A 14,401-nucleotide genomic window follows, 5' to 3' on the forward strand; every position below is an offset into this window, starting at 1 on the left:
CAAATTATTTTATCTCATATTATAATATTATTTTATTTTTCTAAAAAGGTAAATCAAATAAAAGTTTCTGTTATAGTCAAACAAGATTTTATTAACTTTTGTGAATTTTTGGGACAAAAAATCTAATGCCAAAACAATACAATCAGAGTTTTTGTCAAGTCAGAAGAATTAAATTTACACTAGGCCCCAATGTCGGGGGAAGTCTTCACGTTCAATTTAAATAATTCATATTTGATATTTGTTTCATTAATCAATAAATGATATTATTCTACATGTTTATTTTGAGTTCACAAGAAACGCTATTTTCTAGTTTTAAAAGATAATGTGATATATAATGTATAATAATTCACTCGTCCCAATTAGGAATGGCCCACAAGAAACCATAATATAAATGGTTGTTTGCGTGAAAAAAATAAATAAATTGTACTATTTAATTAATTGAATAAAGAGAGTGTAAAACAAGTTACAATAATACATCAAGAAATGAAAATACCTTTAACCACTAAGAATATAATAGACATGGAATATGCAAATTCATATACATGCATTTTCACATATGAAAAGATGTTTAGTATTTGTTCACGATAACGAATTCGACATATAATTTGCAAACAATCGTTGGATAATGCTATGAAGAATTTTGAATGTATGTGAAATAAGTATTTATTTGTACTTACTTTTCTTTTTTGTCTGTAGTAATAATATTATTACTGATTCAGTTCGAAAAAGCAATCGTTTTCTCTCATAAAAGAATTATGAACTCTATTACTTTCTATCAATTTTATCCTTTAATGACTTTTTTACAATAAATGTGCCAAACATTAACAAGCCGTGCTTCGTGAAACGAAATAAGTTTTAGTAAGCCTATTTATATAAGTGATGCAGGTAGAAGCGTGAATCAACGAATTAATCCTTATTATACATATTCCAGTATACAATGATTGTTAACAGAGCTCATATATTTATCAGTATCAAATATATATCGCGCCACCAAATAAGTGTCTTACTTTCTGAATTTTGACCCATACATCTACTTGTGTTGTGTGCAGGCTTGAGAGTGGGGCGTGACATTTAATTTGAAATTAATATTTTAGTCGATTATGTAGTGTTTGGATGAGTGAAGTTGACTACAATAACTATTGTAATTTTTTTTTTTGGTTTTTCTGGCATGGTTTTGGCCAATAGTTTTCAATATAAACATAGGTATGATTTGTAGCAATCAAGCTAGAGAGAATAAATTTGGCATCCAATCAAGCAAGAACGTGAAATAAATTTGTTTTTTTTTTGCCAAAATATCCTCACACGTCTATACAACACGTGCAAAACTAATGAATATATGTGTACATGTATATAAAATTACTAAATTAGTATCATACTATGTCGGTATGATACAGAAAAAAAAATCTTGATGAAGGCTATGTCTAAGTTTCTAATTCAAAATTTTGCGAAGCTAAATTCATGCTATTTAATTTGTTGATTGACTATTTTTTACGCCAATAAATACTGATGATTGGACTATTTTATAGTATAAGAAAAAGAGGCGGTCTCATGTGAAATCGATTTTATGGTGAAACCGGCTTCACAACACTACTTCAACATACAAATGATACTTTAAAATGTTAAAGTATCATTTGTATGTTGAAATAGTGTCATTGCGAAGTCGATTTCACCATAGAACCGGTTTCATAGGAGTTTTTGTGTGAAAAAAATGGCCTTTTAGTGAATCCACCGCTCAAAAGCGTTGAGATTAAAATCTTATAGTGTGACATATTTATTTACCAATAAAAGTGAAACATTTTCTTCTTAAGGAGAGAAAATTTTAAACAGAAATGAAAAATACCATAGATTTGTTCTCCTATAAATAGAAAATCTGTTAGTGTTTCAGCTTTGACTTGTGATTGCTAGCAACAAATCCTTCATCTCCTTCCTAACTACCAAAATTTATCTACAAAATACTCCTAATAACATTCGTTTTTTTCCTTTTAATGGATGAAATAACAATAAAATAATCTGGGTCTTTCAATTTGCTTGCTTTCTCTTTAAATAGTAGTAAAATTTTGTCAGTGTTAAAGAATCAATCTGCTATTGCCTACTGCTGCATATATAGCCAGTCTCCTTTCTTTCCTACTTTTCCACACAGAAACACACATACAGAAAAAAAAAACACAATCTATCACATACATATAAACACAGGAATCATCATTTCAGTTAACTATCTTCAACTGGACAAAAAATAGGTACAAGCACATATTCTGTTGTCTTTGTGTGTGTGAATCCACATTTATGTTATCAAGTTTTGATTTTTATGGATCTTCAAGTTCTTTCATGAAATGGGATTGATGCAACAGTTCTGAATCTGATAAATTTGGTGTCTTTTTTTATCAGAAGGTGAAGATGAAGATACAGAGATGTGTGTGTGTGTATCTATGTATTGTTGTGATGGTTGGATTGATTGGTAGCAGCAAAGACTGTGTGGAGGGGCTGCCTCGCCGGATTATCTTGGATACAGATGTCGACACCGATGATTTATTTGCTCTGTTATACATTTTGAAGCTTAATACTTCAGAGTTTCATTTGGAGGTAAGCTCCCTCCATATATACATGTATGCACGTATTCATGTATATATATATATATGTGTGTGTGTGTGTGTGTGTATAGTTGCTTTCATGTTTAGGCATTTATGCTAATAATTAATAACAGTCAAAGTTGCTAAAGTATTGAGTCCTAATCCCAACACTTCAATAGTTTTTTTTTCTATATTGTGACAATTTTTTTATCTTGACAAGATATGGACCCTCTTTTGTGATTAATTCTATTGATGAATAAAGCTGCATTGGCATTTGTGAAGTTTGGATTAGATTTGTTGTTGCTATAAATCTATGAGGATACTGGTTTAGTCAAAATCCACTGCATCTTTATGCTAAAGTGATGGCATCATTAAATCCATCTTTCTTGAATCAGTTTCACTATTGTTGATCTTGTGATTTGATCTACATTACCATAACTGGACTATGCTTTCACCCTTTTGTTTCTTAATTGTGATTAAAGATGAGCATAAAAGAAATCATAGTAACTTCATTGCATTAAACAACTTTGTTAGCAACAAAACATGGTGGACTTGCTTGCTGCAGGCAGTTACTGTAAGCGCCAACGCTTGGACCAACGCGGGGCACGCTGTGAATCAGGTGTACGACATCCTTTACATGATGGGAAGAGATGATGTTGCAGTCGGAGTTGGAGGCGAAGGTGGGATACTAGAAGATGGCACAATATTGCCCAATGTTGGTGGATATCACCCCATCATTGAACAGGTTTTACGTCGTTTCACCCTTCTATAACGTCTCCCTTTCCGTGTTCATGATATCAACGAGGACTCGTGTGTAAGCAGGGGAACACCACAGCTGCATATTGCAGATATAGACAAGCTATCCCGGTAGGCCTTGGAGGAAGATTGGATATTGACACAAATTTTGGCTTTCGAAAGAGCTTCCTTCCACAGGTATGTATATATAATGTTTGTGTTTTTCTTTTTCTGCATCAGTTGAAGAAGAGTTTTTTTTCTTTATAATGTAGGGAAGAAGGAGATATGCACCTCTGCATCAGCCCACATCTCAGCAAGTGCTGATTGACAAGATTTCTGCAGGGCCAATCACTGTATTCATAATAGGAGCACACACTAATTTTGGTATTTTCCTAATGTCTAATCCACATTTGAAGAAGAACATTGAGCACATATACATCATGGGTGGAGGTGTGAGGTCTAGTAACCCGACCGGCTGCTGCCCCAAGAACTCGAGCTCAACGTGCCAGCCTCGACAGTGCGGTGATAGGGGGAATGTGTTCACTGACTACACCTCCAATCCCTATGCAGAGTTCAACATGTTTGGGGATCCTTTTGCTGCATATCAGGTGGAGTGATATATTTCAAGAACGCGTGTTCTAGAAGCTTCTAGATGTTACTTAACCCGGGGCCGTCTGTGCGAGCAGGTGATACATTCTGGGATCCCAATCACTCTTGTGCCACTAGATGCCACCAACACCATCCCCATAACTGCAGACTTCTTCGAGGAGTTTGAGAAGAATCAGCACACCTACGAGGCGCAGTACTGCTTCAAGGCCTTGAAAATGGCTCGTGACACGTGGTTTGATGATCAGTTCTTCACGGTACGTGGATGAGAAAACAGATGGTTTTAGTTGGACATGGAAGAGATAGTAGGAAGGATAACTAACTGTGTGGAAAAACATGACTCAGTGCAGAGTTACTTCATGTGGGATTCGTTCCTATCCGGTGTGGCTGCTTCCATCATGCTCAGGGGAAACAACGTTAACGGGGAGAATGAGTTTGCTGAGATGGAGTACATAAACATCACGGTGATCACCTCAAACGAGCCATATCGTGCATCGGATGGCTCAAACCCGTTGTTCAATGGAGTCAAGATGCCAAAATTTGGCTTAGAGAGAGGCGGTGTTCACAGCGGCCATGTTCAAACTGGATTACACGATCCATTTTGCATTGTGAAGAATGGGAAGGGCAGGTGCAAGGTTATTCATCTTTCTCCAACTCTTACCTAATTTGTAGCTAGCTAGATGAGTGTCGTTTCGTCCAAGCCTATAGCAAAGTTCTGATGCATTCTATCTGCTGCTGTGTTATTCAGGATGGATATACTGCAGAAGTGACCGGTGAAGGAGGCGTACGTGTTCTTGTAGCCGTGAGAGCTAAGCCTAACCGCGACAGAAACAGCAAATTGGACAGAGAGTTTTTTGGGAACTTTCTAAATGTGAGTTTGTTTCATGCCTCTCACATTTCTTCCTTCAATGCTAGCACAGAATCAAATCAGAAATGAAGAAGTATGAAGTGATGATTTTTCAGGTTTTGAACAAGAAAGAACAAACTGGAAAGTTCAATTTCACAAAGCAGTTTCCTCACTACAAAGAAGTCCTCTACAAGCCAGATTTCAAAGGAAGGCAGCTTGGGAAGAACGTCGTTTTTGACATGGATTTGAGTGCTGGAGATTTTCTAGCACTCTTCTATCTCCTAAAACTACCTGTTGAAGTTGTGAATCTCAAGGTGAATCCATTCTTTGCATCTTTCCATTTTTCTCCATTAGTATTTTCTTGCATTCTTGAAGCAAGCACACAATTTGCTGCTCTTTCTGCGCAGGGAATCATAGTGAGTCCTACAGGATGGGCGAATGCAGCAACGATTGATGTTGTCTATGATCTCTTACACATGATGGGACGAGACGACATCCCAGTTGGTCTAGGAGATGTGTTTGCAGTCAACCAGTCTGATCCCACTCTCTCAGCTGTTGGAGACTGCAAGTACAACAAGGCCATCCCACATGGTAGTGGCGGCTATCTTGACTCGGACACCCTCTATGGACTCGCTCGTGATCTACCACGTAGCCCTAGGAGGTTTTCTGCAATTAGGCCATTGTAAAGAAGCAGAGGATTTGACAGAAAAAACATCATAGAGTTTGATATTGTGTTTATCTTTGTAGGTACACAGCAGAAAACTCAGTGAAATTTGGAGCTCCTAGAGATACTGATCACCCTGAACTAAGACAGCCTCTAGCTCTTGAGATATGGCAATCACTAATACAATCACTCCAACCCGGATCGAAAGTTACTGTTTTGACAAACGGGCCGTTGACAAACGTTGCAAATATTATTCTTTCGGGCAAGAACTCGAGTTCTGCCATTGAGGTAAGTGGACAAAAGCAAGAAAAAGATAAGACTAATGTTAGGCACATAGATAATAGATTGACTCATATGTTTATGTAATAACTTTTGTTGGTTGTTTCACTAAATCTGCAGGATATAGTTATAGTTGGAGGACACATCAGCACAAGCAAAACAGATAAAGGAAATGTCATCAACACTCCTTCAAATCACTTTGCAGAGCTCAACATGTTTCTTGATCCTTTAGCTGCAAAGACAGTTTTCAGCTCAGGACACAACATCACACTAGTCCCACTCAACGTGCAGCGTGGAGTTAGCCGTTTCAACGGGGTTCTAGGCAGCCTCCACCTCACAAAGAAGACGCCTGAATCAGTATTCGCAAGGCGTCTGCTTTCAAGATTGCACTTGTTGAAAAGGACTCATCCCAGATATCAACATGTGGTATAGTGGAAACATCTTAAAAATGCAAACTTTACCTATGCTTCTACTTGTAACTTTTTTTTTTTTTTTTAAACCTTTTGCAGGATATCTTTTTGGGAGAAGTTCTTGGTGCAGTGATCCTAGCAGGCAACGAGACGCTCCTGAAGACGACGTATGCAGAGAGGAAACTTCGCGTGCTGGCAACGGGCGTGCTGTCCGAAGATGGGCAGATAAGTATAGATGAGAGCAGAGGAAGTTTGGTGAGAGTGTTGGAAGGAGTTGATTCTTTTGCTTGTTATAACACTTTTGCAGCTCAACTTGGTGATGAGAAGCAATCTGCTGTGATTGGAAGCTTTGAGATGCAGAGAAGAATGTGGAATTCTCCTCTGAAATGATATGAAAATGCATCCAATTAGGCCATGCTTTATTTTATTTTTTTTATTTTTCTGTAGGAAGGTCATGTATTCAGTTGATCAACAGCTTTCTTGATTCTTTTTTTCCACTATTTAATTTATCAATATAATCAGCAGATCAAAGGTGAATATCACTAAGATGCATAAAAACATATACATATGCATCTATGAAGATGATCTTCTTCTCCTTGGAATAAAAATCAGAAGAAGAAAAGAAAAGACAATTTTATCATATGCTGCAAAAACTTAAGGATCCATAAAAACTATTTTATGATAATAGTTTTGCACATTACTGAATTTTGATCAAGGGATAATAATTCTGTACATTACTGAATTTTGATCAAATTTTGATTTTGCTCGCCAACTTAAAAATCTCACTGATACTTACTTAACTTTTTCAAAATTTGAAAATTTGCTCATATTCAAATTGATTGCAATTAATTATATGCAATTTCAGTTAAAAACGATGACATTTTGATAAATAAATTGGGTTGGTATTTGACTTCGTTACCAAAATCAGATTGAAATAAAAAGTTTAGTAATTGTATTAAATTAGTTTGCATAACATTAATTTCTCCCTCTATCTATGTATATCAAGCTTATGATATCACGCAATTAATTTACTGTTTTTCACCTATTCTTATACTTTCAAAAGAATTGAACAAAATTTGATAAAGTAATTTTGATTGAATATACATCACTGAGTGCGTGAATTTTCAGTTAATAAGTCAATTTACTATAAATCAAAATGTTGAGATATTATTGAAATATTTAAAAATTACATCTAATTCTCTCCAAGATCCAAAAAATAGTGTTTAAATAGCAATGATCTAGTATTTATATAATAGTAGTCAATGCTTTAGTCAAATCAACATAATCAGCTAGGCTCTAGTCAATGCTTGCATAATATATGAATGCAATCTATATAAAATCAAGTGCAGCCACTTGCTAGTATTTATATAATAAGTGGCATTCCATTTAATTACTCACATTTGTCTAAGTAGCCATTGTTGAAGTGATTTGAAGGTGACACAAAGTTTGATTTTGGGCTGAAGAGAGAGAAGAAATAGGTAACAAGATGATGATGAGAGAGAGAGATGCTTGCATATGCATATGTATACTAATTGTGATCACTGCACTGATAAGATCAAACACAAACAATGTGGAGGAGCTGCGGCGGCGCCGCCGCATTCTCTTGGATACGGATATGGATACCGATGACTTATTTGCTCTCTTGTATATTTTGAAGCTCAACACATCACACTTTGATTTGCAGGTAATAGTTTAATCTCTCCTTCACTATAAATGAAGGCTCAAAAATGTAACATATATATCATATATATATGGCCTTAAAAATGCAGGCTGTTACCATAAACACAAATGGATGGAGTAATGCAGGGCATGCCGTAAACCACGTCTACGACTTGCTTCACATGATGGGAAGAGACGACGTCGTTGTAGGCCTCGGAGGCGAAGGTGGGATACTTGAAGATGGCACAATGCAGCCTGATATTGGTGGATATCACCCCATTATTGAACAGGTAATTTCTTCCCAAATTTCTTGTTTTTTTTTTGGTTTTGAATGTGTAGTTTGTTCAAGAATGTTGATTTCTTCAAGTAGGGGAATAGCACAGCAGGATATTGTAGATATAGGCAAGCAATTCCATTAGGCCATGGAGGGAGGCTAGATGTTGATACAAATTTTGGGCTTAGAAGGAGCTTCCTCCCACAGGTGTGTACGCGTTTTTTTATAAGTTCGTCTCCACTTCATCAATGCACGTCGTGTGAAATTGTTGCAACGCTCGTCTCTCAGGGAAGCCGGAGATATTTGCCTCTGCAGCAGCCCACCGTGCAGCAAGTGATGGTTGATAAGATTTTAGCTGGTCCAATGACTGTTTTTGTGATTGGGGCAAGCACAAATTTGGCTGTTTTCCTCATGTCTAATCCACATTTGAAGAAAAACATCCAGCACATATACATCATGGGTGGTGGCGTGGGGACGAGCAGCCCGGCCCGTTCCCCCGAGCAGCCCGGCCCGGCTGATGGGAATCTGTTCACTGGCTTTAGCTCCAATCCTTATGCAGAGTTCAACATGTTTGCAGACCCTTTTGCTGCATATCAGGTAGCTAGAGTAACATTTCAAGAAAGCCAGGGTGTTTTTGTAGAAGTTTCTAGAACATAACAGGGCCCGGCCCGGCCCGGCCGTTGTGTTTGAGCAGGTGATACATTCTGGCATCCCAGTCACTCTTGTCCCTCTTGATGCCACAAACACCATCCCAATGTCTGTGAATTTCTATGAGGAATTTGAGAAGAATCAGCATACCTTTGAAGCACAGTACTGCTTCAAATCCTTGCAAATGAATCGGTATATGAGGCAAGATGATTATTTCTTCAAGGTAGAAACAATGAAAAAAACGAAAAAGAAAAAAAATAGTTCCTTTTATCAGAAAAAATAAGCCTAAAACTACATGAAAAAATACACAGGATTACTCAATGTGGGATTCATTTCTAGCTGGTGTAGCCACTTCAATCATGCTCAAGGAAAACAATACTAATGGGGAGAATGACTTTGCTGAAATGGAATACAAGAACATAACTGTGATCACTTCAAACGCGCCTTATGGGAAGCCGGATGCCTCAAATCCACTCTTTCGCGGCCTAGAGAAGCCAAGGTTCGACTTGGACATGGATGGGGTTCACAGTGGCCATGTTCAGACTGGACTGCGCGATCCATTCTGCATTGTCAAGAATGGGAAGGGCAGGTGCAAGGTGATGACCCTTTTTCGCGTCCCATAATCCATGATTTACTTGCATTGATTTTCTTTATATAGTCATGCTATACAATGTGTTTCAAATATGCAGGATGGATACACAGCAGAAGTAGCTGGCAAGGAAGGGGTTCGAGTTCTTGTTGCTGTGAGAGCAAAGCCTAGCAATGACAGCAACAGCAAATTGGAGAAAGAATACTTCAGAAGCTTTCTAGATGTGAGTTTGTGTCGTCTGCATACAAAAAAGCGCGTTAAACTAACTATGAGATGATGAAAAACACAAGTATTTAGCATACATGGTTTGTGATTGCTGCAGGTTTTGAACAGAAAAGAGCAGACTGCAAAGTTCAACTTCACAAAGCAGTTTCTTCATCACAGAGAGGTCTTTTACAAGCCGGATCTCGAGGGGAGGCAGCTCGGGAAGAACGTTGTCTTTGACATGGACATGAGTGCTGGAGATTTCCTAGCACTCTTCTATCTCCTCAAATTGCCTGTTGAAGTTATAAATCTCAAAGTAATAATGTGCAAAAATTTTCGAGTTTTACGAGGTTGTATGAACCTTATAATATTGTCTGCCAAGATTCTCAAAATTGGCAATGGCTCTGCTCATTTTGATGCAGGGGATACTAGTAACGCCTACTGGATGGGCGAATGCAGCAACGATTGATGTAGTCTACGACGTGCTGCATATGATGGGACGAGACGACATCCCAGTGGGCCTAGGAGATTTCTTTGCACTCAACCAGTCTGATCCCAGCTTCTCAGATGCTGGTGACTGCAAGTACAGCAAAGCCATCCCACAAGGCAGCGGTGGCTTGCTTGACTCAGACACCTTATACGGCCTTGCTCGTGATCTCCCTAGAAGCCCTCGGAGGTTATTAGTTTACACCTCTCAAGCTGTCTTTTTTTTCTGATTTTGCAACAGAATTTGATCTCTATAACTAGAAAAGATCGGTATACGTTGTGATTATAGGTATACAGCAGAGAATTCAATGAGATTTGGAGCTCCAAGAGACACTGCTCATCCTGAGCTGAGACAGCCTCTAGCTCTTGAGATATGGCAGTCAGTGATAAAATCACTCAAACCCGGATCGAAAGTTACTGTTTTGACAAACGGGCCGTTGACAAATGTTGCAAATATCATTCTTTCAGACAAGAATTTGAGCTCTCACATTGAGGTGTGTGCAGACAAAAGCCAGAAACAAGAAGGCTAACTTTTCATGTATGTTAGTATCATGTTCTTGTTCAAGATTTTGGTGCTTCTTTGTTTATTTGCAGGAGATTTTCGTAGTCGGAGGGCGTATCAGAGGCCGGGAAATAGAGAAAAGAAATGTCATCAACATCCACTCAAACGAAGATGCAGAGCTCAACATGTTTCTTGACCCTTTGGCTGCAAAGACAGTTTTCGAGTCAAGACACAACATCACGCTCATCCCACTCCACGTTCAACGCAGAGTCAGCCGACTGGATGAGGCTCTAGAGAGGCTCCACGCAACAGGGAAGACACCGGAAGCATTATTCACAACGCGTCTTCTCTCAAGAATGGTTCGGCTGAGAAGGACTCATGACAGATATCAGCATGTGGTACAGAGAAAACCACAGCCTTCTTGGGATATTGTTCTACTCTTTACTTGCGAACATTATTTCTCACATTTGTTGCATTGATGCAGGAAATGTTTTTGGGGGAAATTCTCGGTGCAGTAGTCGTGGCAGGCAACGATTCGTATCTAAAGACAACCTATGGAATGAGGAAGGTTAAGGTGCTGGAAAATGGTGCTTTGTCTGAAGATGGAGAGATGAGTTCAGTGAGAGTGGTGGATGATGTGGATTCTTCGGCTTGCTATGATTCGTTCGCGGCTCGACTAGGTGGCAAGGAGCAATCTGCTGTAATTGGAAGCTTTGGAGAGCAGAGAAGGCTATGGAGTTCTCCACAGAAGTCCTCAAAGAGGCCATGTTTAACATAGCAAGAAAATGTTCATTTAATGCATAAGGTAAATATGGAGGCTTTTTACAGTAATGTAAACAAACAAAGACAGAAAATTCACAGAGACATCAACAAAGAGGCCATCTTCTTACAGAAATATCAAGAGTTGTTTACTATGAAAATGCTGTGAGAAATTGTCTATTGCATTATGTGAGCAACATTTTTGATGGCCTGAAAATGCATTATTTAAGACAGGAGTTTCCACTTTGAAAAAAAAAACAGCCAATTTTCATACAAGTGGAAACCTCAAAAGCTTGCACAACCTTAATCTCAGCCAAACTTAACTGATGCCACCAAAAAACTCACACAAAGTTTCTCCACCAACACATCATCACTACTAACACCCGATGCCCGGCCCGTTCGCCTCAGGAGCAGTCGTTCAACGTGGGGACCACACCGCCGGCCGCCACAATCTGCTGCTCCAACTGAGACCAAGAGCCACAAATTTATGTCATGTCACAACTACCAAAAATTCAATCAAATGAGTGAGATTCTAATCATTCAATGCTTAAAGATAGGTTCTTTTACGCACCCTTAGCAGAGCTTCGAGCTTGTTCTTGACTAGCAAGTACTCTTGCTTAACTTGCTGCAAGCATCTAAGGCACCTACAAAATTTTGAAAAGCCAAAAATTTAGACCTCAAATCACCATCCAAATTGGCCTAAACTCGAAGATGGTTTCGACCACGATGGATCTGGAAACAAGACGAAGATGCAGAAGGCGTACGATTCAACATTCTGCGCGTCGCAGAAGGTGCGGAAGGCAATGCAAGCATTTCTCACTCTCTGAGCCCCAATACTGTGACAGAGAAGAGTAAAAAACCATCAAATGGAATATTCATTTGTTAAGACTTACTTCATCAATGTTATGTGTAAGTTGGAATTGAGATCAAGAAACCCAATCTAGCACTACATTTTAGTATATACATCAAAGTTGGACTAAAACTACAAAATCTCAGCCAAGTTGCCTTAAAAAAGTAATCTTTTGTCTGATATGCAACCCAAGAAAACATAGATCCCCACACAATTTGCTTTTTTCTTTGATGAAAAGATACAAAACACACACACAACACACACAAACAAACAAACACAGATACAATGTTATTACCTTGAGCTGCTACCTTTCAGTTGGTGAACATTAGCATCAATCTTCTTAAAGTCAACATTCTGTTCATCCCTGCACACATGCAACAACTACTATGATAACTACAAAACACACACACACACATATTATATATTTGTATATATATAGAGAGAGAGAGGGAGGGAGGGAGGGAGGGAGGGAGTCCTGACAAGGTCTTGGAGAGTTCATTGAGAATTCTTTGAGAATCCTCAAAGAAAAGGGTCACCACTTCCACCACAAAATCAGGATTGCTCTCATCTCGAAGCATCTGCAGCTGAACAAACTGACTGTCCAAGAATCCCTTCAAACAAAAACACACACACACACAGACAAACATCAAAACCAACAACAGGGAAACAAATTTATGACAACATGTGCAGCAGTTTTCCCCACGTTGTTGTTACCTCACGAAACAAGGCATTAGTATATTCAAGATAGCTCCTTTGCAACTGAACCTCCATTTGATCAAAGGTGCAGCAGGAAATGAATGCAAGATAACTGTTTTTAGTTGGGATTTTTGGCAGATCTTGAGGAATAATTTGTAGTACAATAATAGAAGAGATATAAATGCTTCAAAGAGGATTTGGTGAATTTAATGTTGTAGTAAAGATCCAAATATTTGCCTGCTTTAGGGTGATTGCTAGCTAGTATAGTTTTGGACTCTCTCTCTCTCTCTTTCTCTCTCTCTCTTTGTGTATTTCACACACACCACACAAAATTTACAGCTCCCAACATATTTTTATCTACTCTGGCATCAAAATTGAGCCTCCCTAAATCTCCAAATACGGCCCCCCTATCTGCATCTCTTTTCCAACTCTTCTTTTTATCCATTATATTTTATTATTGCAGATTCTACATATGTTGTCACCTCCAATTATATTACTTTGTCTCCTTTTATTCAATGGAGTATTAAATTTTGAGGGGGCAAAATCTGCACCCGTCAGCTTATGGGCTGTGTTAAGACATGTACAGCTCCTTATCTCATAATCATACATTAGTAAAATATTCATCTACAAATCATACAAGATTGAATTTTTAATATTCTAAGGGCATGAAAGATTCAATTTTTTTTTTGGAAATACAAGGGTTGTATTGCTAAAATCCTTTTTTTTCTTAAATACAAAATCATAATTTTCTTAAATACAAGACAATGATATGCTTCAACATGGAACTTTTTCTAATTGTTTCATTAGTATGATTTGTAGAACAACTATAATAGAAGAATGTTAGATTTCATCAAAATTCACCAAGCCAATAAATTTCTCATCTCTTGGATTTAATAAAGTAAAGTTTGAAAATTAGACTTCAAATAAAACACACATGCACCAATGCTTAAAGAAAATGAAGGGCATGTGGTGGAATAGTTGCATTGGAGGATGGGGATTGACTTTCACTATTGAATTCACCATTTGCTAAATAGGCGTAGCTTAATTCATTGGTTGAGTAAATTCTTGCACCTATCTTGATGAAAAGACTGCACTTCTTCTTCAATTCCCTTTAATTAAACAAGCACCAATAATTGTTCCTTGTTCTTGTTAAATAATTGCACAATACAAAACGGGTAATTGAATTTGCCATCAAGATTATGTTGATATTGCTTTTTGACCTAACTAACTACTTAATCTTATTATGCTTTCTATCTGAGTTCGAATCTTAGAGGGCCGGCCGAAACTTTCACTATATTAAATAGATACGTTTGTTCATTAACTATATTAATTTATTCGTAGATTTTATTGATTTGTTCGTTAATTCTCAAGTAATTAAATTTTCTTTCATATTCTCATTCCACTTTACAACAAAAGTTGACAAGAAATTATTTACAAAAAGAGGATGACATGCATATTCTAGATGCCCTATCTTTGTGTTGCAGCATCTCATTGTCTCCCTTTCTTTCATATCGAGAATTAAATTTCTATAACACAATAAAAGAATTAAAAATGGTAAGTAGAAGAAGTGAATTGAAAATTGAAAAATTTAAAATGAAAGTGAAAAGGGCAGCACCTTAATTTATT

The 14,401-nt window shown here is 37.7% G+C and overlaps 3 protein-coding genes across 4 annotated transcripts; 2 read left to right on the forward strand and 1 right to left on the reverse strand.

Annotated features, from left to right (window-relative positions):
* Positions 1 to 1,916: 1,916 nt before the first annotated feature.
* Positions 1,917 to 6,650, forward strand: LOC130991599 (nucleoside hydrolase 3-like). Of its 2 annotated transcripts, XM_057915895.1 has the most exons (13): positions 1,925 to 2,237; positions 2,386 to 2,580; positions 3,133 to 3,312; positions 3,390 to 3,500; positions 3,575 to 3,910; positions 3,989 to 4,165; positions 4,259 to 4,543; positions 4,657 to 4,779; positions 4,872 to 5,069; positions 5,163 to 5,416; positions 5,503 to 5,707; positions 5,819 to 6,124; positions 6,208 to 6,650. In XM_057915895.1, the coding sequence occupies exons 2-13, from the start codon at positions 2,395 to 2,397 to the stop codon at positions 6,496 to 6,498; spliced, it is 2,652 nt and encodes an 883-aa protein (XP_057771878.1). In that variant the 5' UTR covers positions 1,925 to 2,237; positions 2,386 to 2,394; the 3' UTR covers positions 6,499 to 6,650. The 2 variants fall into 2 exon arrangements, with proteins under 2 accessions (XP_057771879.1, XP_057771878.1); XM_057915896.1 differs by lacking the exons at positions 5,163 to 5,416; positions 5,503 to 5,707; positions 5,819 to 6,124; positions 6,208 to 6,650 and having other exon boundaries at positions 1,917 to 2,237; positions 4,858 to 4,994.
* An 843-nt stretch (positions 6,651 to 7,493) lies between these two features.
* On the forward strand, positions 7,494 to 11,693 carry LOC130991600 (nucleoside hydrolase 3-like). The gene is made up of 12 exons (XM_057915897.1): positions 7,494 to 7,792; positions 7,878 to 8,057; positions 8,138 to 8,248; positions 8,330 to 8,638; positions 8,736 to 8,912; positions 9,001 to 9,285; positions 9,379 to 9,501; positions 9,601 to 9,798; positions 9,905 to 10,158; positions 10,258 to 10,462; positions 10,563 to 10,868; positions 10,955 to 11,693. Exons 1-12 carry the CDS (start codon positions 7,595 to 7,597, stop codon positions 11,246 to 11,248), a joined length of 2,640 nt encoding a protein of 879 aa, XP_057771880.1. The 5' UTR covers positions 7,494 to 7,594; the 3' UTR covers positions 11,249 to 11,693.
* On the reverse strand, positions 11,337 to 13,253 carry LOC130991601 (histidine-containing phosphotransfer protein 1-like). Its single transcript, XM_057915898.1, has 6 exons — positions 12,794 to 13,253; positions 12,560 to 12,690; positions 12,375 to 12,443; positions 11,994 to 12,065; positions 11,801 to 11,873; positions 11,337 to 11,693 (listed from the first exon to the last, which is right to left on the reverse strand). The coding sequence occupies exons 1-6, from the start codon at positions 12,848 to 12,850 to the stop codon at positions 11,634 to 11,636; spliced, it is 462 nt and encodes a 153-aa protein (XP_057771881.1). The 5' UTR covers positions 12,851 to 13,253; the 3' UTR covers positions 11,337 to 11,633.
* Positions 13,254 to 14,401: the final 1,148 nt, after the last annotated feature.

The sequence above is a fragment of the Salvia miltiorrhiza genome, chromosome 7 (assembly GCF_028751815.1).
Source record: "Salvia miltiorrhiza cultivar Shanhuang (shh) chromosome 7, IMPLAD_Smil_shh, whole genome shotgun sequence".
NCBI classification, from domain to species: Eukaryota; Viridiplantae; Streptophyta; class Magnoliopsida; order Lamiales; family Lamiaceae; genus Salvia; species Salvia miltiorrhiza.